Source organism: Scyliorhinus canicula, chromosome 11 (assembly GCF_902713615.1).
Source record: "Scyliorhinus canicula chromosome 11, sScyCan1.1, whole genome shotgun sequence".
Lineage (NCBI taxonomy): Eukaryota > Metazoa > Chordata > Chondrichthyes > Carcharhiniformes > Scyliorhinidae > Scyliorhinus > Scyliorhinus canicula.
The window spans coordinates 23,057,396-23,083,441 of record NC_052156.1 but is presented as its reverse complement, the minus strand read 5'-3'; the positions used below and the strand labels follow the sequence as shown (position 1 = coordinate 23,083,441).

The 26,046-nt window shown below is 49.8% G+C and overlaps 1 protein-coding gene across 18 annotated transcripts in view; it reads right to left on the bottom strand.

Annotated features, from left to right (window-relative positions):
• The window catches only part of LOC119973916 (inter-alpha-trypsin inhibitor heavy chain H3-like), a 149,226-nt gene that overhangs the window by 53,144 nt on the left and 70,036 nt on the right, over nt 1-26,046 (bottom strand). For all 18 annotated transcript variants that reach the window (XM_038812536.1, XM_038812540.1, XM_038812539.1 and 15 more), the window contains one exon: nt 7,867-7,965. In XM_038812536.1, the coding sequence (XP_038668464.1) occupies nt 7,867-7,965 (99 nt within the window). The remainder of the gene's footprint in view (nt 1-7,866; nt 7,966-26,046) is intronic.

Below are 26,046 nucleotides of genomic sequence, written 5' to 3'. Positions count from 1 at the left end.
ACAATGCTACCGTGCTGCCCAGTACGGGAATTTAACCCATGCTGCTGGCCTTGCTCGGCATTATAAACCAGCGGTCTAGCCCACTGAGCTAAACCAGCCCTGTGTGTTTTTCAGAATGGAGGTCTGTAGCTAGTGGTGTTTCGCATGGATCAGTGCCGGGACCTCTGTTGTTTGTAGTATATAAAAATGATCTGGAGGAAGATGTGGATGGTCTGATTAGTAAGTTTGCAGATGACACGAAGATTAGCAGAGTTGCTGATGGTGCCGAGGATTGTCAGAGGATACAACAGGATATAGATAGGAGGAGACTTGGGCACAGAAATGACAGATGGAGTTTAATCCGGACAAATGTGAGATGATGCATTTTGGAGGATCAAATCTAGGTATGAAGTATACTGTAAATGGCAAAACCCTTAGGAACATTAACATACAGAGGGATCTAGGCATGCAGGTCCACAGTTCCCTAAAAGTGGCGACGCGGCTGGCTAAGGTGATTAAGAAGGCATATGGCATTTTTGCTTTCATCAGCCGAAGCATTGAATACAGGAGTTGGGAAATCATGTTTCAGCTGTATAAAACATTGGTTAGGCTGCATTTGGAGTATTGCATGCAGTTCTGGTTACCACATTATCAGAAGGATGTGGAAGCTTTGGAGAGAGTGCGAAGAACATTCACCAGGATGTTGCCTGGTCTTGAGGTTGTTGGCTATGTGAAGAGGTTGAATAAACTAAGATTATTTTTACTGGAAAGACAGAGGCTGAGCGGAAACCTGATAAGAGGTCTACAAAATCATGAGAGGCACAGACAGGGTGGATAGTCAGAGGCTTTTTCCAAGGGTGGAAGTGTCAATTACAAGGGGGCACAAGTTCAATGCGAGAGGAGGAAAGTTTAAGGGAGATGTGCGGGGTACGTTTTTCATGCAGAGAGTGATGGGTGCCTTGAACCCGCTGCCAGAGGAAGCAGACACATTAGCAACATTTAAGAGACATCCAGATGGGTACATGAATAGGGAGGAAATAGAGGGATATGGATCGAGTAAGGGCAGAAAGTTTTTTTTAGTTAGGGCATCATGATCGGCACAGGCTTGGAGGGCTGAAGGGTCTGCTCCTGTGCTGTACTTTTCTTTGTTCTTTGTAAAGGGAGATGCAGGAAGGTGGGGTGTTGTTGGCCTCTGAGGATTGGGGAGGTGATGTGAGGAATGAGGGAGAGGAGTGTTGCCAGGGACATTGTGTTGGTCACTCACACGAGCTGCCTAAGGAAGTCATTTACAAAATTTGACATGAGCCACACATACCTCCAGAAGTGGCAGGGCATGGTGCCAATGTGTCAGCCTGCCTTGTATGACAGCATCCACAGTGAGTGAGCCTTAGCCGTTCACCATCTCCCGTAACCCCTCCCCCGCCACAAGGTATATGGGCCCTGAAAAGGAATTGCCAACACACATGGGCTGGTGATCCTAAAGGCAGGAGTCAGACTTTGTCAAACGATGAGGAGCAGCAGAGCTTATCTCACAGCGAGTCGTCATCATCCTCCATCCTGTGGACAAGACCCGCTGATACTGCCAACCCAGCGCCAACTCCCTGTGGTGAAGCTGCTAGATGGGGGAAGGAGGAGCTCTGGTAGTAGGAAGGAATGGAAGTCTAGGGGGATGATGCAGTGAAGGACTGAGGGAGAGGGAAGGGGTGAGCAGTTATGGGGAAGGGAGATTCTGTTCGAAGTTGGGGGGTTGGTGCCTGGAGAGGTGGGACAGAGTGGCAGAGATGGCAATGGCCAGGCCTCCTTGTTGGTAAATCGGGAGGTGATGAGTTTGTCCAGTGGCCCTAGATCACATGTTGGCGGCCTGCGGTGCCAACTCAGGCTCCAAGTCCGCATCTTCCGCACACCCTCCTCATCAGATGAGGCCTTGAGTTTTTCCTCCAGCTCCAGCATGTCACCTATCTGTTGTACGATGTTGTACAGAATGCAGCTGGCCAGCACAATACCCAAAACCCTCCTGGGGCTATATTGGAGCAGCCTACCAGAGCGATCCAGGCAATGGAAGTGCATCTTGAGGTTGCGAATGCACTGCTCAATGACACTCCTGGTTACTGCATGGGCGTCATTATATCGGGTCTCCATATCGGTCTGAGGCCGCCGCATAGGTAACATCGGCTATGACTTCAGCAGGTAACCCTTGTCACCCAAGAGCCAACCCTTCACCTGAGGGAGTGCCTTGAAGGTGCCGGAAACCTATTAGTGTGCCAGTGCCGTGTTTGCTCCCTGGGTATTATCGCCGAAGTGAATGATATGCAGCTGGTGATCACACACCAACTACACATTCAGGCAGCAGAACCCCTTCCTAATGATGAAGGGAACCCGCTGTTCAACCAGAAGGGGACATGTGGGCCATCGATCACCCCCTAGACTTGCGGCATGCCAGAGATGGTGGTAATTCCTGCTGGCCGGGCATCCTGGTAGGCCTGATCCAGATTGAAGGTGATATAGTCCGATGTCCAGACGCATTAGGCATCCGTAACTGTATGGATGCACCTGTGCGCGACTGTCCCCATTCGAGCCCTGGAAAGATCCAGAGGCATAACAATTTTGGGCAATAATCACCTGACCACCGGGGGTGGGTGTCCCCCTCCATGCCCCACTGTGCCAAGTGCGTCACCATCTGGCACAGTGCTGCATGGGCTCCCTGGTTAGTTGGAGTTGGCTTGGCACAGGGATCCAGCAGCTCTTCGAAGGACAGGCACCGACGATACATAAATGCCCTGATGCAGCACCTCCTCCTCGGCCTGTTGAATGGCTGGCACTTGAACCTCACTGGCTGCCACCTGCTTTTCTGGGGCAGGCTGCTCTTGTGCAGGTTCCTCTGTGAGCTGACCCTGGTCCTCCCACCTCTGTGCACCCACAACAGGAGCAGCAGCCAGGTGGAAGGCGGGCATAGCTGGCTGGACTCCGAAATTAATTCACTGCAGGGCGGGGGGGGGGGGGGGGCGGAAGAGACAGAGAATGTTAGCAAGTTAAGGATTTCCTTGAAAAAAGGGGCTGGTTTAGCTCACTGGGCTAAATTGCTGGCTTTTAAAGCAGACCAAGCAGGCCAGCAGCATGGTTCGATTCCCGTACCAGCCTCCCCGGACAGGCGCCGAAATGTGGCGACTAGGGGCGTTTCACAGTAACTTAATTGAAGCCTACTCGTGACGATAAGCGATTTTTATTTCATTTTCATCATCCAAAGCCACCAGGTTACATGGTCACCCTAAGTTGTACCGCCCCAACACCACCCCACCCCCACTCCTCACTCAGCCCCTTCGACATTTTGTCATCCACACTGCACCCCGTCCCCATCATAGGTGGCACCTAGCATGTGATGTCAGGATCTATAATTCTCACCATTGGTCCCTGTCAACAGCGGTACCGGTGGCTACTGCAAGCCGTGTTAGCGATAGGCTCTGTGGTCCCTGTCCTGTTTCCCCCATTGGGGTCTGTTGAGGGTCTCCTCACTGGGTGGGCCGTGTGTTATCAAGCCAGCAGGATGGTAACTGGTTGTGTGGTGGAGAAGGTCACCGTGTGCTGTCAGTCGCCTCCACACTTCCAAGGTTGGTGTGTGGGAAGGTCGTACAGAAGGGGTGATTGGATTGGATTAGATTGGATTTGTTTATTGTCATGTGTACCGAGGTACAGTGAAAAGTATTTTTCTGCAAGCAGCTCAACAGATCATTCAGTACATGGAAGAAAAGGGAATTAAACAGAATTCAAGAAAATACATGAGAATACATAATAGGGCAACACAAGATATACAATGTAACTACATAAGCATTGGCTTCGGTTGAAACATACAGGGTGTAGTGTTAATGAGGTCAGTCAATAAGAGGGTCATTTAGGAGTCTGGTGACAGTGGGGAAGAAGCTGTTTTTGAGTCTGTTCGTGCGTGTTCCCAGACTTCTGAATCTCCTGCCCGATGGAAGAAGTTGGAAAAGTGAGTAAGCCGGGTGGGAGGGATCCTTGATTATGCTGCCCGCTTTCCCTCGGCAGCGGGAGGTGTAGATGGAATCAATGGATGGGAGGCAGGTTCATGTGATGGACTGGGCGGTATTCACGACTCTCTGAAGTTCCTTGCGGTCCTGGGCCGAGCAGTTGCCATACCAGGCTGTGATGCAGCCTGATAGGATGCTCTCTATAGTGCATCTGTAAAAGTTGGTAAGGGTTAATGTGGACATGCCGAATTTCCTTAGTTTCCTGAGGAAGTATAGGCACTGTTGTGCTTTCTTGGTGATAGCGTCGACGCGAGTGGACCAGGATAGATTTTTGGTGATGTGCACCCCTAGGAATTTGAAACTGCTCACCATCTCCACCTCGGCTCCGTTGATGCTGACAGGGGTGTGTACAGTACTTTGCTTCCTGAAGTCGATGACCAGCTCTTTAGTTTTGCTGGCATTGAGGGAGAGATTGTTGTCGTTACACCACTCCACTAGGTTCTCTATCTCCCTCCTGTATTCGGACTCGTCGTTATTCGAGATCCGGCCCACTATGGTCGTATCGTCAGCAAACTTGTAGATGGAGTTGGAACCAAGTTTTGCCACGCAGTCGTGTGTGTACAGGGAGTAGAGTAGGGGGCTAAGTACGCAGCCTTGCGGGGCACCGGTATTGAGGACTATTGTGGAGGAGGTGTTGGTGTTCATTCTTACTGACTGTGGCCTGTTGGTCAGAAAGTCAAGGATCCAGTTGCAGAGTGGAGAGCCAAGTCCTAGGTTTTGGAGCTTTGATATGAGCTTGGCTGGGATTATGGTGTTGAAGGCGGAGCTGTAGTCAATAAATAAGAGTCTGATGTAGAAGTCCTTGTTTTCGAGATGCTCTAGGGATGAGTGTAAGGCCAGGGAAATGGCGTCTGATGTGGACCGGTTGCGACGGTATGCGAATTGAAGTGGGTCAAGGCGTTCCGGGAGTATGGAGGTGATGCGCTTCATGATCAGCCTCTCGAAGCCCTTCATTACAACTGATGTCAGGGCCACCGGGCGGTAGTCATTGAGGCATGTTGCCTGGTTCTTCTTTGGTACCGGTATGATGGTGGTCTTCTTGAAGCAGGTGGGGACCTCGGAGTGGAGTAGGGATAGGTTAATGATGTCTGTGAATACCTCTGCCAGCTGGTATGCGCAGGCTCTGAGTGCACGACCAGGGATCCCGTCCGGGCCCATCGCCTTCCGTGGGTTCACTTTCAGGAAGGCCGATCTGACTTCGGAAACTGTGATGGTGGGTATGGGTGAATTATGGGCTGCTGGGGCACTCGACAGCGGATTGTTGGTTACCTGCTCAAACCAAGCATAGAATGCATTAAGTTCATCGGGGAGGGGTGCGCTGCTGCCAGAGATAATGCTTGGCTTCGCTTTGTAGCCCGTTATGTTGTTTAGTCCTTGCCACAACCGCCGAGAGTCTGTCTGTGACTCTAGCTTAGTTTGATATTCTCTCTTGGCATCTCGGATGGCTTTGCGGAGGTCGTACCTGGATTTCTTGTATAGGACAGGGTCGTCTGCCTTGAACGCCTCAGATCTGTCCTTCAGTAGGGAGTCAATCTTGCGGTTGAGCCATGGTTTCCGGTTGGGGAACGTACGTACTGCTTTCTTTGGCACGCAGTCGTCCACACATTTGCTGATGAAGTCTGTGACGGTGGTGACATACTCATTTAAGTTAGTCGCTGAGTTCTTAAATATGGACCAGTCCACTGTCTCTAAGCAGTCACGTAAGAGCTCTTCTGTCTCCTCGGACCAGCACTGCACAACCTTCTTAGCTGGATTCTCCCACTTGAGTGAAGTAAATGCGCATTTACTGGGAACCTAGCTGCAGTGTGATGTGAAGCCTGGGTTTTATACACAGTTTGCAAAAGAGAGCTGGTCAGGTTTCCTGGCCAGAGGTAGGGTGGATGGGAGCAGCGGTGCTGTGGACAAGCAGGGCTTGGAGTTAGAGGTGGTCTATCTGTTGGTGCCACTGGTAAGGCATCCTCTCGGAGAGGAGCATTTTGCCAGGGGTGGTGCCAAATGCCATGGTGGGTGTCCTTTGTTTGGGGTGAGCTTTGCTACTCCCCTGCTTCCTCTGCTGTGGGTCTGCGCTTCTGAGGAATGCACTAAGGAGTGCCACCACCTGGTGGGCCGGGGATTGATAATGGCCACATCTTTTCCGTTGATAATATTGTCTTGTAATGCTCTAGGTGTAGCATAAGCGGCTTCCTTATGGTGCACTTGACAAAGGAAGGTTCAGACGTGGAGATAACTTCAACACGTTTATTAAACTATTTACACTTCTATTACTCGGGTTCCACACTATTGTTAATCTTTCTATAACTACCCAGACTGACTAACTAACCAGTCTGCTACAATCCACGTGGTGGGAGTGATATTGAATCAACCCTGTGTCTGTACTCACTGACTGTCTCCACTGGAAAGAGGCAGATCATGTGTGTTGTGTCCTTTATATATGGATTGGTGTAATGCCCTCCTGTGGTCGTGTCACCTCTTTGTGTATCGTGAGCGCCCATTGGTTGTGTCCTATCTAACTGTTCTATTGGTTGAGTGTCTGTGTGTCATGTCTCTGGTGCTCCGTGCCCGGACATGGCACCTAGTTGCTCCCCGCTACTCCCCCTGGCCCAGCAGCCGCCACCCCCCCTCCCCCCCAAGCCTGACATATTTAGACGGTTTTCTTACCTTCTCACTTCCCTTCGGCAGCCATGGCACCCAGACCTGTCTGATAACCCAATGGGACTCATCCAGCTGGAGATGATTGTTCCCTAGTGCTGATTGAGTTGTGAGTATACCAGCACGAGTATAACAGGTCAGAAAGGAGTGAGGGCCTTGAGATGGGTACCTGGGTCCCTGTGTAAATAATACTGCTGTTATGCTGAATAAACGTCTTTCTCATGAACTCTTCGGACTTCCCTTTGCCATTTACTTCACCCCGCTTACTTACACCAATTCATGCCTGCATGATATCCACCTGAGAATCGCGGAAGGATGAAGCATGTGGGCTGGGATTCTCCCCTACCCGGCGGGGCGGGGAATTCTCCGCACCTTTGGGGGCTAGGCCCGCGGCGGAGTGGTTGCCGCCACGCCGACTGGCGCCAAAACAGCACCAACGGCCTTTGACGCCAGCCAGCCAGCGCCAGGGCTGGCCGAAAGGCCTTCGCCGGTTCGCGCATGCGCCGGTGCGTCAGCTGCCGCTGACGTCACCACCGGCGCATGCGCGGTAGGGGGGTTCTCTTCCGCCTCCGCCATGGTGGAGGCCGTGGCGGCGGCGGAAGAAAAAGAGTGCCCCCACAACATTGGCCCGCCCGCCGATCGGTGGGCCCCGATCACGGGCCAGGCCACCGTGGGGGCACCCCCCGGGGTCCGATCGCCCCACACCCCCCGCTCGCACCGCCATTCCCGCCGCCACCAGAGGTGGTTGAAACCACGGCGGCGGGATTGGGCCGGAGAATCGCTGCAGGGGGCTCGCCGATCGGCGTGGAGGGCACGCCGATCGGCGGGGGCGTGATTCCCACCCCCGCCAATTCCCGGGCGGCGGACAATTCCGGCCACGGCGGGGGCGGGATTTCCGGCGGCCCCGGGCGATTCTCCGACCCTGCAGGGGGTCGGAGAATTTCGCTCGTGGTGTCCGACCTGCTAATGACCTTCAAATCCTTGCAAATGATGGATTTGTATAGACGCGCTGGCACGGTGAGTAAACCTCACTCACACGACCAACAGGGGACTGGAATATCGTATCAGAATCGATGCCGGGCATAAATCGCGATTGTTGGATTGCATGTTTTCTCCACCCGTTCATGGTTCTAGCTGCCGACGTTAAGAGGCTGAGAGTTCAGCCCAAGATTAAGGTTTATTTCAAAACACTTACGGAAAGCCATTCCTGGAAAACCTGTAAGGCCGTCAATATCTGTAGAAGGGGGAGCACCGTAAAAACCATGAAGATGAAGTCGTGCTGAGTGAACTGGGCCTGGAAAATAAATGAAAACATGCACTTATTTCTCTCACTTTTAAAGGAATCTGTGTCCACCATGTAGCCACAGAATTTTGTTGCAACCACGTTTACTACTACTTTTAAAGAATGATTTGATTTGCAAATGTATTTATCATGTTCTGAATTTAGCTATTAACTGTGTAGTTTTCCATGGGTTGGAAAAGCCAACTGAAATCTTAGTTTGATCAATTTGTTTCATCAATTTTGTGATCATTATTGGTTGAAGGGCATCCCACTTCAGAAATGTCACATCTTCGGTGGCAGTACGGTGGCGCAGTGGGTTAGCCCTGCTGCCTCATGGTACCGAGGTTCCAGGTTCGATCCCGGCTCTGGGTCACTGTCCGTGTGGAGTTTGCACATTCTCCCCTTGTTTGCGTGGGTTTCGCCCCCACAACCCAAAGATGTGCCAGGCTATGTGGATTGGACACACTAAATTGCCCCTTAATTGGAAAAAGTGACTTGGATATTCTAAATTTAAAAAAAAAGAAATGTCACATCTTCAAAGCGTTACATCTATGTGGGATGAGAGAAAGGACACTCGTGATTTGTAATTTAATGGCAATGTGGATCTTTAAACCAATCCAGCATCTGCAGTGTGATTTTGCAGGTCCGTTAGCCGTGGGTGTAAATCCCCTAATGGCAGCAAAATATCGTCGGAGGCCTGATGTGTTGGGTATGCTGTGTCTGTGAGGACTGCGTTTACCAGAGCAGTGAGAGAGACAGGCTACCAACACTTGTAGAAGTACAACTATATTTTGTTTAACTATGAGCTGTTAAATATACTTGCACTGTAGGTCGACACTATGTTAGGTTGACTGAAGACCTATGGCTAACCTGACCAGACTATACTGCTAGCGCATGGTAGATGTTCGTGCTACTGATTATGGGCTCTGGCTGTCTCAGAGGCTGCATCCCGAATGAGCGGGAAAACTAGTGCCCTCTGGCTTTATAGTGGTCGTGTCCTGTCTGGTGATTGGCTGCTGTGTTCTGTGTGTTGATTGGTCTTTCAGTGTGTCAGTCAGTGTGTGTCTCTGCACCATCATATACTTGTGTGTATATTATGACATCTCCCCTTTTTAAAAAAAAATATGTCCGTGGCAATAGTGTGGTATGTGAATGTCCCTGACTATGTGGGGAATATGTGAGCATATTTACAGGGCTATATACAAAATTGCTAACATATTTTCATGGGACGGTGTCTAGTGCAGATAGATTGTATGTAACATAACACGGAACATGAATAACAGTATGTACAAACTAGTGAACGAATAAACAGGGTAATGAAACAATCAGTTCATGAGTTTAGTGAGTTCATGAATTCAGGCAGTTCATAAATTCAGTCTCTGTGGCGTGCGACGAATTCTGGTTGACCGCCTCAAGGGTGGGTCAGGGGTCGCCTGCTCTGGAACGGGCGGGACTGTGTCAGTCGCAGAGGGTGGCAACAAAAAAGGTAGATCTGCGAGCTCTTGGATGGGCCTGTCCTGAGGGCGAGGCAGGGCTTGACGATTTGGCGGTGAGTGTGGAAGATGCTGCAGTGCCCGCCTATTTCGGCGAAGAAGAGAGCCATCCTGCAGATGAACCAGAAACGACTTGGGGGCCACTTGCTTGAGTACCACAGCGGCGGCAGACCAGCCACGTTCAGGAAGTTGTACATGGACCTGATCATCAGGAACAAGAGCAGGGAGATCTGTGGCACGGGCGTCGTACGCCGATTTGTGTTGGGCCCGAGACAACTGCATTCGATGCAGGACCAGAAGGTTGCCCAAGTCTGGGACATGTATGGCGGGCACCGTCGTTCATAACGTGCAGTTGATCAACAATTGAGCTGGCGACAGGCCAGTGGACAATGGAGCTGACCTGTAGGCAAGTAGTGCGAGGTAGAAGTCGGATCCCGCATTGGCCGCATTGCACAGGAGCACCCCCTTCTCAGCTTTGCCATTGGACTGGGGGTAGTGGGGACTGGAGGTGACGTGCGTGAAATTATATCACCAGGCAAAATTGGACCACTCCTGACTAACAAAACACGGGTCATTGTCGGACATGACCGTGAGTGGGATGCCATGGCGAGCAAAAGTCTCCTTGCACGCACAGATGACCGCTGTCGACGTGAAGTCATGTAGACTAACTACCTCTGGGTAGTTAGAGAAGTAGTCCACTATGAGGACGTAGTCCCGGCCTAGTGCATGGAAAAGATCAATGCCAATCTTGGTCCGGGGGACGACACCAGTTCATGTGGCTGCAAGGTCTCCTTTGGCTGAGCTGGCTGGAACCGTTGGCATGTCGGCCAGTTGAGAATGGCATTGGCGATGTCCTGGTTGATGCCAGGACAGTACACTGCCTCACGGGCCCACCGGCGGCACTTCTCCACCCCCAGGTGACCCTCTTGGAGCTGCTCAACGCCGATTTCCCGCATATTGTGCGGAATGACGATCCTGTCTAACTTTAACAGAATCCCATCTACCACTGCCAGGTCATCTTTGAAGTTGTAGAATTGCGGGCATTGGCCCTTGAGCCATCCGTCTGTCAGATGGCGTATGACACGTTGGAGCAGAGGATCATTGGCTGTTTCACAACGAATCTGGATGAGTCGTTTGTCTGTGGCGGGCAGGTTAGATGCGCAGAACTCAACATGAGCATCAATTTGGCACACGAAGTCCGACGGCTTGCAGGGCGTAGTGACAGAACGGGAGAGTGCATCAGCGACGATGAGTTCCTTACCCGGGGTGTAGACCAGTTCAAAGTCATACCGCCTGAGTTTAAGAAGGATGCGATGCAGGCGCGGCGTCATATCATTAAGGTCCTTTTGAATAATGTTGACCAATGGCCTGTGGTCCATTTCGACCGTAAATTTAGGGAGTCCATAGACGTAGTCATGGAATTTGACAATTCTTGTGAGAAGGCCCAGGCACTCTTTTTCGATTTGCGCATAGCGTTGCTCAGTGGGCGTCATTGCACGCGATGCGTATGCGACTGGAGCCCATGAGGAAGCGTCGTCGCTTTGGAGGAGCACTGCTCCAATGCTGGACTGGTTCGCATCAGTGGAGATCTTCATCTCCTTGGCAGGGTCGAAGAATACCAATACCGGGGCCTTGGTGAGTTTCGCCCTGAGTTCTCGCCATTGTTGCTCATGGGCAGGGAGCCACTGGAATTCGGTTGTCTTCTTCACCAGATTGCGGAGAGCCGTGGTGTGGGATGCGAGGTTGGAGATGAACTTCCCCAGGACGTTGACCATGCCCAGGAAGCGGAGGACCGCCTTCCTGACCTCCGGTGTCTTCATGGCATTGATGGCCGACATCTTGTCTGCATCCGGCTGCACGCCAAACTAAAATGGGGTCGCCCAGGAATTAAATTTCTGTTTGACCAAAGGAGTATTTGGCTCTGTTGAGGCGGAGGCCATGCTCATGGATTCTCCGGAAGACGCGTTGGAGACGATCAATGTGTTCCTGCGGGGTGGCAGACCAGGCGATGATGTCGTCTACATATACCCGCACCCCCTCAATGCCCTCCATCATTTGCTCCATTATTCGGTGGAACACCTCCGAGGCTGAGATGATGCTAAATGGCATCCGGTTGCAACAATACCGGCTAAATGGGGTGTTAAAGGTGCAGAGCTTCCGACTGGATGCATCAAGTTGAATCTGCCAGAATCCCTTGGCTGCGTCCAGCTTTGTGAAAAATTTGCCATCTCGCAGGTGAGTTCTTCGCGCTTTGGGATAGGGTAGTGTTCCCTCATAATGTTTCGGTTCAGGTCCTTGGGGTCGATGCAGATGCGTAGTTCTCCGGATGGTTTCTTAACACACACCATGGAGCTGACCCAGTCAGTTGGTTCTGTTACTTTAGATATGACGCCCTGGTCCTGGAGGTCCTGCAGTTGCTGCTTGAGACGGTCCTTGAGGGGCGCCGATACCCGGCGAGCTGTGTGAACCACAGGCGTGGCATTTGGTTTTAAAATAATTTTGTATGTGTTTGGGAATGTGTCCATGCCCTCGAAGATGGTGTGGTATCGAGTGATGATGTTCTTCAGTTGTGTTTGAAAGTCGGCGTCTGGTGATGCTGAAGCCTCAGCGGGTGACATGGAGTGAACCCTTTGGACGAGGTGTAGGATCTTGCACGCCTGGCACCGAGCAGGGAAGCTTTGGTGGACCCTACAATCTCAAAGGGCAGGGTGGCCATTAAGGAACGGTGCGACACCACAAGCTGGCATGAGCCGCAGGCAGCAATGCCATTGTAGTCGAGAAGCTGGCAGGCGGATGGCAGGATGGTTGGCTTAACATGGAGGCTGTCGAGATCTGACCGTGCAATGAGGTTGTCTGAAGTGCCGGTGTCCAGCCGGAATCGGATGTGAGATTTGTTGACCACTCATTTGTTGGCACACCACTCATCGTCCGGATCAATGCTCAGCACTGGGAAGGACTTGGCTTTTTTCATCTTGGTGATGATGCCCACCCGCAATGGTAATTTGAGATCATTGGTGTCAGGGCCGGAACCATGTCGGAGTTGGAATCGGTGACCGATGGTTCGACGGTCCGGACATCCCTGCGCAGCTGGTGGGAGCGAGGAGGTAATTGTTTGAGCAGACCTGCATAGGGCTGCGTAGTGGCCAAGCTTGCCACACTGAAGACAGCATTGAGATTTTGCGGGACATTGCTGCTTTGTGGGTGGAGCCACGGGTGTTGCACGTCGTGACATCAGAACGCTCAGTGCGCCACCGCGCATGTGCGGTGCGGTCGTACATAGTGCGCAGTTCGGTCTTCGGCCTCGCCGCCCCTTGTCATTGCGTGCATGTGCGGGAGCCCGAGAAAAGCGCGCGAAATGGCCGCCCTCATCCAGGCTCAGGGCCTGGAGCTGTTTTACGGCCTGCACCCGCTCTGTTTCATGGGGGACTTGAATGCCGCTTTAACGTGCGAGTATCGGTTAGTGGCGTGCTCATACAGAACGCATGTTTCGATGGCTATAGTGAGGGTGAGCTGTTTAATTTTGAGGAGCTGCTGTTGTAGGGGGTCCGAGTGCACACCGAAAACGATCTGGTCGCGGATCATTGAATCGGAGGTGGAGCCGTAATTGCAGGATTGCGCAAGGATGCGAAGATGGGTGAGGAAAGATTGAAAAGGTTCATCCTTACCCTGCAGATGTTGTAGAAAGACGTAGCGTTCAAAACTTTCATTGACTTCGATATCACAGTGGCTGTTGAATTTGAGCAGGACTGTCTTGAACTTGGACTTCTCCTCACCTTCCGCGAATGTGACGGAGTTGAAAATATTGATGGCGTGGTCCCCGTCCGTGGAGAGCAAGAGAGCAATCTTCCTGGCGTCTGAGGCAGCTTCCAGATCTGTAGCTTCGAGGTGCAGTTGAAACCTTTGTTTAAAGATCTTCCAGTTCGCGCCGAGGTTGCCGGTGATGCGGAGTGGCGGGGAGGGCGGACGCTGTCCATACTACCGGATGACTGATCGCTGGTCGAAGGCAGATTATTTGAGGGGAGGTCCATCAAACTCTAACATCACAAACTGGTACCATGATGTGTTGGGTATGCTGTGTCTGTGAGGACTGTGTTTATCAGAGCAGTGAGAGAGACAGGCTACCAACACTTGTAGAAGTACAACTATATTTTATTTAACTATGAGCTGTTAAACATACTTGCACTGTGGGCCGACACTATGTTAGGTTGACTGAAGACCTATGGCTAACCTGACCAGACTATACTGCTAGCACATGGCAGATGTTCAAGCTACTGATTACGGGCTCTGGCTGTCTCAGAGGCTGCATCCTGAATGAACGGGAAAACTAGCGCCCTCTGGCTTTATAGTGGCCGTGTCCTGTCTGGTGATTGGCTGCTGTGTTCTGTGTGTTGATTGGTCTTTCAGTGTGTCAGTCAGTGTGTGTCTATGCACCATCACATACTTGTGTGTATATTATGACAAGGCCAAAAATGGGGGGGCGGGATTCTGTGATCCTGAGGCTAAGTGTTGACACCGTCGGAAACGTGTCAACGGCGTCAATACGGCCTCAGGATCAGCAATGGGGGCCAGCACGGCACTAGAGCGGTTCATGCCACTCCAGCTGCTGATCCTGGCGTGAACTGAGCACGGTGGGATCCGCGCATGCGCAGTGGCACCAGCGGCAACACCTACATGCGCAGTGGCACTGGCGCCAACGCGCACATGCGCAGTGGCTTCCTTCAATGCGCTGGCTCCTACGCAACATGGCGCAGGGCTACATTGCGGGCCCATTGTGGGCCGAGAATCGGTGGGCTGGCGCTGCGCCAACCATGCCAGCGCCAATGACGGTGATCGCGTGCCAGCGTCAGGGCGGCGCGGCGCGATCTGCACTGGTCGCAGGGATTCTCTGGCCCGACCCCGGGCTGAGAGAATCCCACCCGGGATTTGCGCCGGCGAGATTTCAAAAAGTGATGTTCCAGGGCCCACCCACCCTGATTTTTTTTTTTTGAAAATGTTTTTATTGGAATTTGTACACAATATAAATACAGATATATACACAGAAAAAACAAAACACTTAGGAAGTAGGAAACACATAACAGGAAAGGGGGTCTTTCCAATCCACCATTCTTCTATTGTTTTTCACAAAACTACAGAACAGGGTTGTAGGGGCACCCGGGTGGTGTCCCTAATGCTATTTACATTTCTCAGTGCAGTTACCTCGGCCTCGCCAAGTGTTTGTTTCTTCTTCCTGTTTTTTCTTACTTTCTCTCACCTTTCTGTGGTTGTTCTGGTCGTTGTCTTCCCCTGTGTTCCCTTATCTTTTCTCTCTTCTGGTACTCTATTGTTCTCCACCCCTCCCTCCCCCCTTCTCTGTTACCCCCATTCTTTCCTCCTGAGTTTGGCTACCTCTTCTTGCTCCCCCCCCCCCCCCCCCCCCCCCCAGGGGTCCTCTCTCACTTCCCTCTCTTCTATCTTGTCCTGGCTATTTATCCCTGGCTTCTGGCTACTTATTTATTTATTTGTTGGCCACAAACAGGCCCCAGAATAGTCGGATGAATGGCTCCCATGTTTTGAGGAAGCCATCTTCCGACCCACGTATGGCGAATTTGATTTTCTCCATTTGGAGAAATTCCCATAGGTCAGACGGCCAGTCTGCAGCTTTGGGTGATGCTGCTGACTGTCAGCCAAGCAGGATTCTATGGCGGGCAATTAGGGAGGCAAAGGCCATGAAGAAATCTGGCTGTTCGGATACCCTGAAGACCGCCACTTTTGGATATGGCTCCACCCTCATCCCCACCACTTTGGACATTGTCTCAAAGAAGGCTGTCCAGTACCCAGCAAGTCTGGGGCAAGACCAGAACAGGTGGGCGTCGTTGGTCAGGCCTCCTTGGCATTGTTCGCATCTGTCCTCCACATCTGGGAAGAACCTGCCCATACACTTTCTTGTTAAATGGCCTCCATGTAACACGTTTAGTTGCGTTAGGTTGAGCCTTGCGCATGTGGAGGTGGAGTTGACCCTGTGCAGTAATTCACTTCAGAATCCCCACCCTATTTAGAACCCCAAGTCTTCCTCCCATTTCCTCCTCGTCGTGACCAGTTCAGTGTCGACCCTCTCTATCAGTCGTTCGTACATGTCACAACAGTTCCCAGTGCCTAGGATGTCTGCATCCAGGAGCTCTTCTGCTGGTGTCTGTCATGGTGGCCGCGGGTATGTCCTTGTCTCCTTTCGGCGAAAGTTTTTCAGCTGCAGCTACCTGAGTTTGTTGCCCTTTGCTAGCTGGAATCTCTCCATCAGTTCGTCCAGTGTTGTGATCCTACCGTCAGTATATAGGCCCCTGACTGTCAGTGTCCCCCCGGCCTGTCTCCACCTTTTGAAGGTGGCGTCAGTGAACGCTGGCACGAACCTATGGTTATTGCAGATGGGGCTTTGTCGGATATTTTGGTCGGTCAGAATTGCTGCCGTAGTTGGTTCTAAGTCTAGAAGGTGGCTACCACCACTGGGCAGCTGGAGTATTTCTTGGGTGGGTATGGTAGTGCCGCCGTGGCGAGAGTAGGAGCGAGGTCTCCATGCAGGAAGCCTCCTCCGCATGCACCCATTCGGCTTCTGGCTCCTTTAGCCATCCCATCACTCTTTCTGCTGTTGTTGCCCAGTGGTAATATCATAGGTTTGGAAGGGCTAGCCCTTCCCTGGACTTTGTTTTCTGTAGGACCTTCTTTAGGATCCTAGCATTCTTCCCCCTCCACACACAAATGCCATGATTAATTTGGGCACAGTAAGAAGTCTTACTAGCTTCAGTCAGGTGAGGAAGGAGCAGTGCTCTGAAAGCTAGTGTTTGAAACAAACCTGTTGGACTTTAACCTGGTGTTGTAAGACTTCTTACTGTGCTCACCCCAGTCCAACACCGGCATCTCCACATCATGATTAATTTGGCCAGTGAGTTAAAAAAAGGCCTTCGGGATATGGATCACGATGGATCTAAGTAGGAATAGCTACCTGGGCAGTACGTTCATTTTGATCGTCTGTACTCTTGTAGCTACCTGGGTTGGCCACTTCCCGACTTTAAAATGGAGATTCGCTAAGAATGCAGGGAAATTCAGCCAAGGACAGGAAAACAAGCACATGCAAAGTTTCCTGTATATTAGAACTTGCAGAACCCAGACAGACGCGAAACCAAAAACCATCTGCATAGTAATGAGCGATCACCGGGAACAATTGGTAACATTAAGAGTAATCAAGACCAAACCAGACTCCTCGGCGCCAGCGGGAGCCAAGACAAAGGAAGGCCAACGGACACTTAGGAACTGCCCAGCGATCAGGGAACAGCTCAAGTATTGGAGAAATCAATCCAAGTGATCAGAACTCAGTCCAATCACTTGGAACCAGGTACGGGGTCCACCCAAAAGGGGGCGAAGCCCCTGGGGACTATAAAGTAGAGTCCCCAAGTTCAATTCGTTCTTCTTGGCAGCTCTCAAAGAACTCTTGACCGTGACTCTCAACTCGGAGAGACCTGCCTAGCAGCTGCACCAACCAAGTAAGTGTCCAGTCAACGCACACTACGAGATAGGCGCTCCTAACCATTAGTCCATACCAGCTGGAAGCCTGCAGACTCAGGATCGAACGAGAGGCCAATTGTTCCCCTGACCCAGTGGGTCCCTTTTCCAAAGCTAAGTATTGGCCTGTTAGTGTTAGAAATAGTCTAGTGAGTAGTATTTTATGCATGAGTTGCGATTGACTGTGTATATAATAAATGTGTTTTGATTTGAACCTTACTAACTGGTGTATTGAGTTATTGATCAGCACTTGTGTTGGGCTTGTTTAAACGGCAGTCCCACCAGTTCTGCCCCCTGTTGAGTTTGTAGCCCGAGAAGGCACCAAACTCTTTCAGGAGCGCGATGATTCCTTCCATGCTGCTTTGTGGGTCCTAGATGTAGAGGAGCATTGAGCGAGACTCTGTGCTCTCTGCATCCTCTTTGGATCCCTCTCCAGTTCTTTGCTATTCTGAGTGAAATCGCTAATGGTTGGATCGCTAGGGCGAACAGCAGCGGAGACAAGGGGCATCCCTGCCTGGTGCCCCTGTGCAGCTGGAAGAACTGGGAGCTGGTGCTGTTTGTCCATAACCTCGCCATAGGAGCGTTGTACAGGAGCTTCACTCAGGAGGTGACTCCTGCTCCAAGCCTGAACCGCTCCAGTACCTCGATGAGGTACTTCCATTCGACCCTGTCGAAGGCCATTTCTGCATCCAAGGAGACGATCACCTCAGGTGTTCTTTCCCCAGGTGGAGTCATGATCAGGTTCAGCAGGCGTCTAATGTTCGATGTCTACCTTTGACAAAGCACGTTTGATCCTCAGCGACCACTGCTGATATGCAGTTCTCCAGCCTTTTGGCTAGATATTTTGGCATCTACGTTTAGTAGTGAGATGGGTCTGTATTAACCGCACTCTGTTGGGTCTTTGTCTTTCTTAGGTATTAGCGAGGTTGAGGCTTGTGCTAGCGTAGGTGGCAGTGTGCCCCTCGCCAGCGAGTCTGTGAACATCTCCTGCAGGTACGGGGCCAGTGCTGTCGCAAAATTTCCCCAGGACAAAGGACTTGTACGCAGGTATCAGATACAATTCCAGACACATCGGTGCCACTCCCTTCACCCAGGAAACAAAAACATCCAAGGTCAATGACCACTCAGGACACGCCCAGCCATCAAGGCACCCACCCCTTTATTGGCTCAAATCGAAGGCAGTAATCGAAGCCTGCCGAATTATTGGGTCCAAAGCTAAGGACCGCCCAAAAGAGCGCGAAACCCCCAAAGGATAAAGAGAGACACTGCCACGTGTTCGATCTCTTTTGGCACTGGCACACCGGCACTCTTCGGCACGGCCTATACCTGAAGCCAACTGCAGCACCACGACCAGAAGCAAGTTCAAGATCAACGATCGCTACAAGACGAATGAGCCCAGCAGAACCGAAGTTACTTCTCCAGACCCCGCCATTCCAAATCCAAACAAAGGCCTTGTTCCTCTGCCAAAGCCGGGTGCCTGAGGTTAAGTACAGGTTGTTGTAGTGTTAGGTATAATTTAGCTTGTAGTGTTTTTATGTTGGATGTGTGAGTTAATCTTGTGTGTAAATAAACTATTATTGAACTTGAACTAACTGACTGGTTGTTGGGTCTTTGATCGATATCCGGTTGAACCTTATGGTGGTATCATTTGATATCTGGCGACTCTGAAAGCAATATCCTCATTAATAACTATCAGACTAATATCTGACTAAAGTAGATAGCCCAGAATTGGCAACATTATTGGTGACGCTGGTGGGATAGTATTCCACTCATTAAAAAGTCTAACACTATTGGCGTCTCCGAGCCTAATTGGCAACACTTCCTGGCTCTTGTGTGAGTGAGGTTCGGGCCTACATCACTTTGTCCCGTAGCACTAGAGGGGGTTTAGGAGGGCTCACTGCTTCTTCCTTGAGCGGCGGCCCAAGTGGTTTTCATCCACCACCATTCTTTCTATCTGACTGAACTGCTTCTCTCATTGACACTTTCTCCTTTAACTTGTCTCATAACTTTCTCGGGTTACAAACTTAACCTGGACAAAGGTGAGGCATTACCAGTGAACCCAAACGGGGGCAGAGCTGGAGGGGCTCCCGTTTAAAACAGCCCAGAACAGATTCCGATACCTGAGGATCCAAATAGCCAGAGACTGGACACAGATCCACAAGTGGAACCTGACCAGTCTGGTAGAAGAAGTTAAAAAGGACCGAGAGAGGTTGGGCGCACTCCCACTCTCCCTGGCGGGGAGAGTGCAGACGATCAAGATGAACGTGCTGCCGAGGTTACTCTTCCTGTTTCGATCCATACCGATCTTCAGCCCCAAGGCTTTTTTCCAGCACGTAGACAGTTTAATCATGGCGTTCGTGAGGGGGGATAAGAACCTGAGAATTCCCAAACCGACACTGCAAAGGAGGAAAATCAAGGATGGCTTGGCACTCCCAAACCTGCAGTACTACTATTGGGCTGCAACAACGGAAAGAGTGAGAGGATGGGTAAACAAACCCAACTCAGATGGAGGGTACCTCCTACAAGGGAACGACCCTCCGGGTCTTGGCTACAGCAGCACTCACATCCCCCTCGGCAAAATACACATTAAGCCCTGTGGTAGCGGCCATACTGAATACGTGGGCCCTATTAAGACAGCACTTCGGGCTGACTAGAATGCCCCCATGGCTCCATCTGTGGCAATCACAAATTCCCCCCAGCCATGCTTGACACTACCTTTAGGAAATGGAGATGGGACGGGGGCACATTGACAGTTAGGGACTTCTATTTAGGGCACAGACTAGTGTCACTGGACGAACTGACAGAGGAGTGGGAACTGCCAACAGGACAGGAAATAAGATACCTGCAAATAAAGCACTTCCTCCGCAAAGAGACAGAAGGGTACCCCGGGGCCCCAGAAACGACACTATTAGAGGACCAAATAAGCACAGACCGTAAAGAAGGGGGCCTATGTGGGAAACTGTATGGACAGCGACTGGACAGAGCCCGAACACCACTGGACGAGACCAGATGGAAATGGGAGGATGAACTGGGGACAGAAGTCGGGTGGGGACTCTGGAGCGAAGCATTGAGCAGGGCCAACTGCACATCCTCCTGCGTAAGGCTAAGCCTAATGCAGCTCAAAGTGGTGCACAGAGCACACCTGACCAGAACCCGAATGAGCAAGTTCTTCCCGGAGGTGGAGGACAAATGTGAACAGTGCCAGAGGGGCTCTGCCAACCACACCCACATATTCTGGGCTTGTCCCAAAACTGCGGGGTTCTGGATGGCAATGCCCAAGGTTGTGGGGGTGAGGGTGAAGCCATGCCCAATTATGAACAATTAGGGAAGAGGGCCGACGCCCTAGCCTTCGCTTCCCGGCTTGGGTCACTGTCTGTGTGGAGTCTGCACATTCTTCCTGTGCCTGTGTGGGGTTCCTCTGGGTGCTCCGGTTTCCTGCCAGAGTCCAAAGATGTGCAGGTTAGGTGGATTGGCCATGATAAATCGCCCTTAGTGTCGAAAAAAGGTTAGCTAGGTTACTAGGTTACTGGGATAGGTTGAAAACATAGAAAACATAGAGAAATACAGCACAGAACAGGCCCTTCATCCCACGATGTTGTGCCGAACTTTTGTCCTAGGTTAATCATAGATCATAGAATTTTGGACACTAAGGGCAATTTATCATGGCCAATCCACCCAACCTGCACATCTTTGGTCTGTGGGAGGAAACCGGAGCACCCGGAGGAAACCCATGCACACACGGGGAGGATGTGCAGACTCCACACAGACAGTGACCCAAGCCGAAATCGAACCTGGGACCCTGGAGCTGTGAAGCAATTGTGCTATCCACAATGCTACAGTGCTGCCCTTAAGAACAAATTAATCTACACTCCATTATTCTACCATAATCCATGTACCTATCCAATAGCCGCTTGATGGTCCCTAACGTTTCCGACTCAACTACTTCCACAGGCAGTGCATTCCATGCCCCCACTACTCTCTGAGTAAAGAACCTACCTCTGACATCCCCCCTACATCTTCCACCATTTACCTTAAATTTATGTCCCCTTGTAATGGTTTTTCCACCAGGGGAAAAAGTCTCTGACTGTCTACTCTATCTATTCCCCTGATCATCTTATAAACCTCTATCAAGTCACCCCTCATCCTTCTCTGTTCTAATGAGAAAAGGCCTAGCACCCTCAATCTTTCCTCATAAGATCTACTCTCCATTCCAGGCAACATCCTGGTAAATCTGCTTTGCACCTTTTCCAAAGCTTCCACATCCTTCCTAAAATGAGGTGACCAGAACTGCACACAGTACTCCAAATGTGGCCTGACCAAGGTTTTGTACAGCTGCATCATCACCTCACGGCTCTTAAATTCAATCCCTCTGCTAATGAATGCTAGCACACCATAGGCCTTCTTCACAGCTCTATCCACTTGAGTGGCAACTTTCAAAGATCTATGAACATAGACCCCAAGATCTCTCTGCTCCTCTACATTGCCAAGAACCCTACCGTTAACCCTGTATTCCACATTCATATTTGTCCTTCCAAAATGGACAACCTCACACTTGTCAGGGTTAAACTCCATCTGCCACTACCAGAGCTGATCCCTGCGGTACGCCACTGGTAACTGGGCTCCAGGCTGAATATTTGCCATCCACCACCACTCTCTGACTTCTATCGGTTAGCCAGTTCAATATCCAACTGGCCAAATTTCCCACTATCCCATGCCTCCTTACTTTCTGCATAAGCCTCCATGGGGAACCTTATCAAATGCCTTACTAAAATCCATGTACACAAATCCACTGCTTTACCTTCATCCACATGCTTGGTCACCTCCTCAAAGAAGTCAATAAGACTTGTAAGGCAAGACTTACCCCTCACAAATCCGTGCTGACTATCCCTAATCAAGCAGTGTCTTTCCAGATGCTCAGAAATCCTATCCCTCAGTACCCGTTCCATTACTTTGCCTACCACCAATGTAAGACTAACTGGCCTGTAATTCCCAGGGTTATCCCTATTCCCTTTTTTGAACAGGGGCACAACATTCACAACTCTCCAATACCCTGGTATCACCCCTGTTGACAGTGAGGACGAAAAGATCATTGCCAACGGCTATGCAATTTCATTTCTTGTTTCCCATAGAATCTTTGGATATATCCTGTCAGGCCCAGGGGACTTGTCTATCCTCAAGTTTTTCAAAACGCCCAACACATCTTCCTTCCTAACAAGTATCTCCTCGAGCTTACCAGTCTGTTTCACACTGTCCTCTCCAACAATATGACCCCTCTTGTTTGTAAATACTGAAGAAAAGTACTCGTTCAAGACCTCTCCTATCTCTTCAGACTCAATACACAATCTCCCGCTACTGTCCTTGATCGGACCTACCCTCGCTCTAGTCATTCTCATATTTCTCACATATGTGTAAAAGGCCTTGGGGTTTTGCTTGATCCTACCCGCCAAAGATTTTTCATGCCCTCTCTTAGCTCTCCTAATCCCTTTCGTCAGTTCCCTCCTGGCTATCTTGTATCCCTCCAGCGCCCTGTCTGAACCTTGTTTCTTCAGCCTTACATAAGTCTCCTTCTTCCTCTTAACAAGACATTCAACCTCTCTTGTCAACCATGGTTCCCTCACTCGACCATCTCTTCCCTGCCTGACAGGAACATACATATCAAAGACACGCAGTACCTGTTCCTTGAACAAGTTCCACATTTCACTTGTGTCCTTCCCTGACAGCCTATGTTCCCAACTTCTGCACTTCAATTCTTGTCTGACAGCATTGTATTTAGCCTTCCCCCAATTGTAAACCTTGCCCTGTTGCACGCACCTATCCCTCGCCATTACTAAAGTGAAAGTTACAGAATTGTGGTCACTACCTCCAAAATGCTTACCTACTGACAAATCTATCACCTGCCCTGGTTCATTACCAAGTACCAAATCCAATATGGCCTCCCCTCTGGTCGGACAATCTACATACTGTGCTAGAAAAGCTTCCTGGACACACTGCACAAACAACACCCCATCCAAACTATTTGATCTAAAGAGTTTCCACTCTTTGGAGGTGTGGAGGTGTTGGCTTAGGTAGGGTGCTCTTTCCATGGGCCGGTGCAGACTCAATGGGCTGAATGGTTTCCTTCTGCACTGTAAATTCTATGATTACTATTATACTCTTCCTCACACCCTGCTTCTCATAAGGATTCAATTCCATTCTCCCAGTTTCTCCATTCCATCTGTTCTGATGAGGCTACTTTCCACAACAGCACTTGACATGTCATACTTTTTCCTGAACTGAGGATCCCCCCCCACTCAGGTGGAAAGGATCCTCAACCATGTCTGATCTGTTTCCAGTACATCCACCCCTCACCACTTCCTCTCCCTCCCAGAACCATAATAGGGTTCCACTTGTGTTGTGGGCCAGGGTTTAGAGAACCCCAAAATGTATCATGGAGTTTACCTGACCCACAACTTTTAATAAAACACACCCTGCAGCAAACAGCCTAAAACGGAAAGTAAAAAGCTGCCAGACAGCCCAGCTCCACCCACACACTGACATCACTGATAAAAACTAATTTCTTAAAGATACATTTCTAAAACACCCATTTCTTAAAGGTACTCTCACATGACACCTCCCCCCAAGAAAAATAAATAAACCATCAACTTCAAGATGGTTTCACTTTTCACTATCCTTTAAGAAACGCAAAAAGTAAATATACATTTTCGCTTCAAAAAACACAACACGCGAACAGGTATAGTAATATAGTCCATTTTTGTTCTTGTCCCTCCAACTGAACCTGCTTCCGTTCATCACATTCGTGACAAAGCATCGGCTATCATGTTTTCTCGTCCTGCCATATGTACTATTTTAAAATGAAATGGCTGTAACAATAAACTCCAGCGAAACAGCCTTGATGATTCAGAGATAGTCTTTCATGGTAGAGATCACAGCAGATCCAGCTTACAGGAAACACAGACACACCCAAGCTCTTTTTCTCAAAACTGAAACCAAAAAAACAGAAGTGAGCTCAGCTCCCCCCCCCCCCCCCCCCACCCTCTGACATCACTTCAGTAATATGAGTTGCTCCATTTCTTAAAGGTACATTGCTTAAACATCCATTTCTTAAAGGTACTCTCACATGACACCTCCCCCCAAGGAAAAAAAAATAAACCATCAACTTCAAGATGGTTTTATTTTTCACTTTTGCACCATCCACTAAGAAATGTACACAGTAAATATACATTTTCGTTTCACAAAAAAAAACACACACAAACAGGCATAATAATAAAGTCCATCTTTCCCATTTTTCTTCCTCCAACCAAAATCCTTCCATTCATCACTTTCGTGACAAAGCATCGGCTATCACATTTTCCCGTCCTGCCACATGTACTATTTTTAAATGGAATGGCTGTAACAATAAACTCCAGAGAAACAGCCTTGTATTGTTATTCCAGAATCGCTCCAAAAACGTCAAAGGATTATGATCAGTATATATAATGGTGTCAGACGGAATGCTGGTCACATAAATGTGAAAATGTTACAAAGCTAGCACCAAACTCAATCGTTGAACACCTTTTCTGGTGAGAATTCAATTTCTTTGAAAAATAACCAATAGGCCGCTCTAGCCCTTCGTCATCATCTTGTAGAAGCACTGTACCTACACCACATCACAGGCATCAACCGCCACTTTGAAAGGTTTTGTATAATTTGGGATGGCTAACACAGGAGCAGAGGTTAACAAAGCCATTAAATGCTTTGGGGCAGCAGGGTAGCATGGTGGTTAGCATAAATGCTTCACAGCTCCAGGGTCCCAGGTTCAATTCCCGGCTGGGTCACTGTCTGTGTGGAGTCTGCACGTCCTCCCCCTGTGTGCATGGGTTTCCTCTGGGTGCTCCGGTTTCCTCCCACAGTCCAAAGATGTGCGGGTTAGGTGGATTGGCCATGCTAAATTGCCCGTAGTGTCCTAATAAAAGTAAGGATAAGGGGGGGTTGTTGGGTTACAGATATAAGGTGGATTCGTGGGTTTGAGTAGGGTGATCATGGCTCGGCACAACATTGAGGGCCGACGGGCCTGTTCTGTGCTGTACTGTTCTGTGAAAGCCTGCTAACACTCCGCTGTCCACTGGCTTGTCAACCACAGTAGGCATCACTCCCACCTGCGATCCAGCTATATCATTACCCAAGATCGTTTCTCTATTACTCCTACTACCACTCTTCACTGGACTTTCCAACTTACCTTATATAATGGAACACTACTCCTCTCACCCTGAATTCCACATATTACCACCTTTTCTGGCAATATTCTTCCCAAACTACATAACTCCTCATTTCTTACCATTAAAGATTGACTAGCTCCCGTATCACTTAAAATTGTGACTTCTTTACCTGCTCCTCCTGAAACACATGAGTGAACTTTATCCACACAAGTAAATTCTTTAAAGAGATCTGGCACCTTCTTATCAATCACCTCTTGATCAGGCTGTACAATCTTTCACCTCCCCCCCCCCCCCCCCCCTCGCTTCACTTGGGCTTTCCTTTACCACTTTAACAAACCCCACTGTCTTATCCTGTTTTACCGCATCAGCCTTCCCAGTGCTTTTCTTCAACCACCAAAACTGTGACTTTATATGACCTAGTTTATTACAGTGAAAACATTTGAAACTTTTCATTTCTTTTCCACTCTCCTGGATTTACCTTTTAGTCTGAGGTACACTCCCCTTATTATCGCCCATCAGATCACCTTTACCTTTACCACTTCAGTATTTCTCATGTCCCCAGTTTCTATCCCTCACAAGCTGAAACTGATGTTGGAAACCAAGCTTTGATTTATGAACTAATTCATAATCATCACAGTTTTAACCCTCTGCTCTTCCACATGAGTTCTCACTACATCAGGAATTGAATTTTTAAACTCCTCCAAAAGTATAATTTCTCTGAGACCTTCATACGTTTGGTCTATTTTCAAAGCCCTTATCCACCTATCAAAATTACTCTGTTTGAGCCTTTCAAGCTCCAAGTATGTTTGACCAAATTCTTTCCTTAAATTTCTAAACCTTTGTCTGTAAGCTTCAGGCACTAGTTCATATGCACC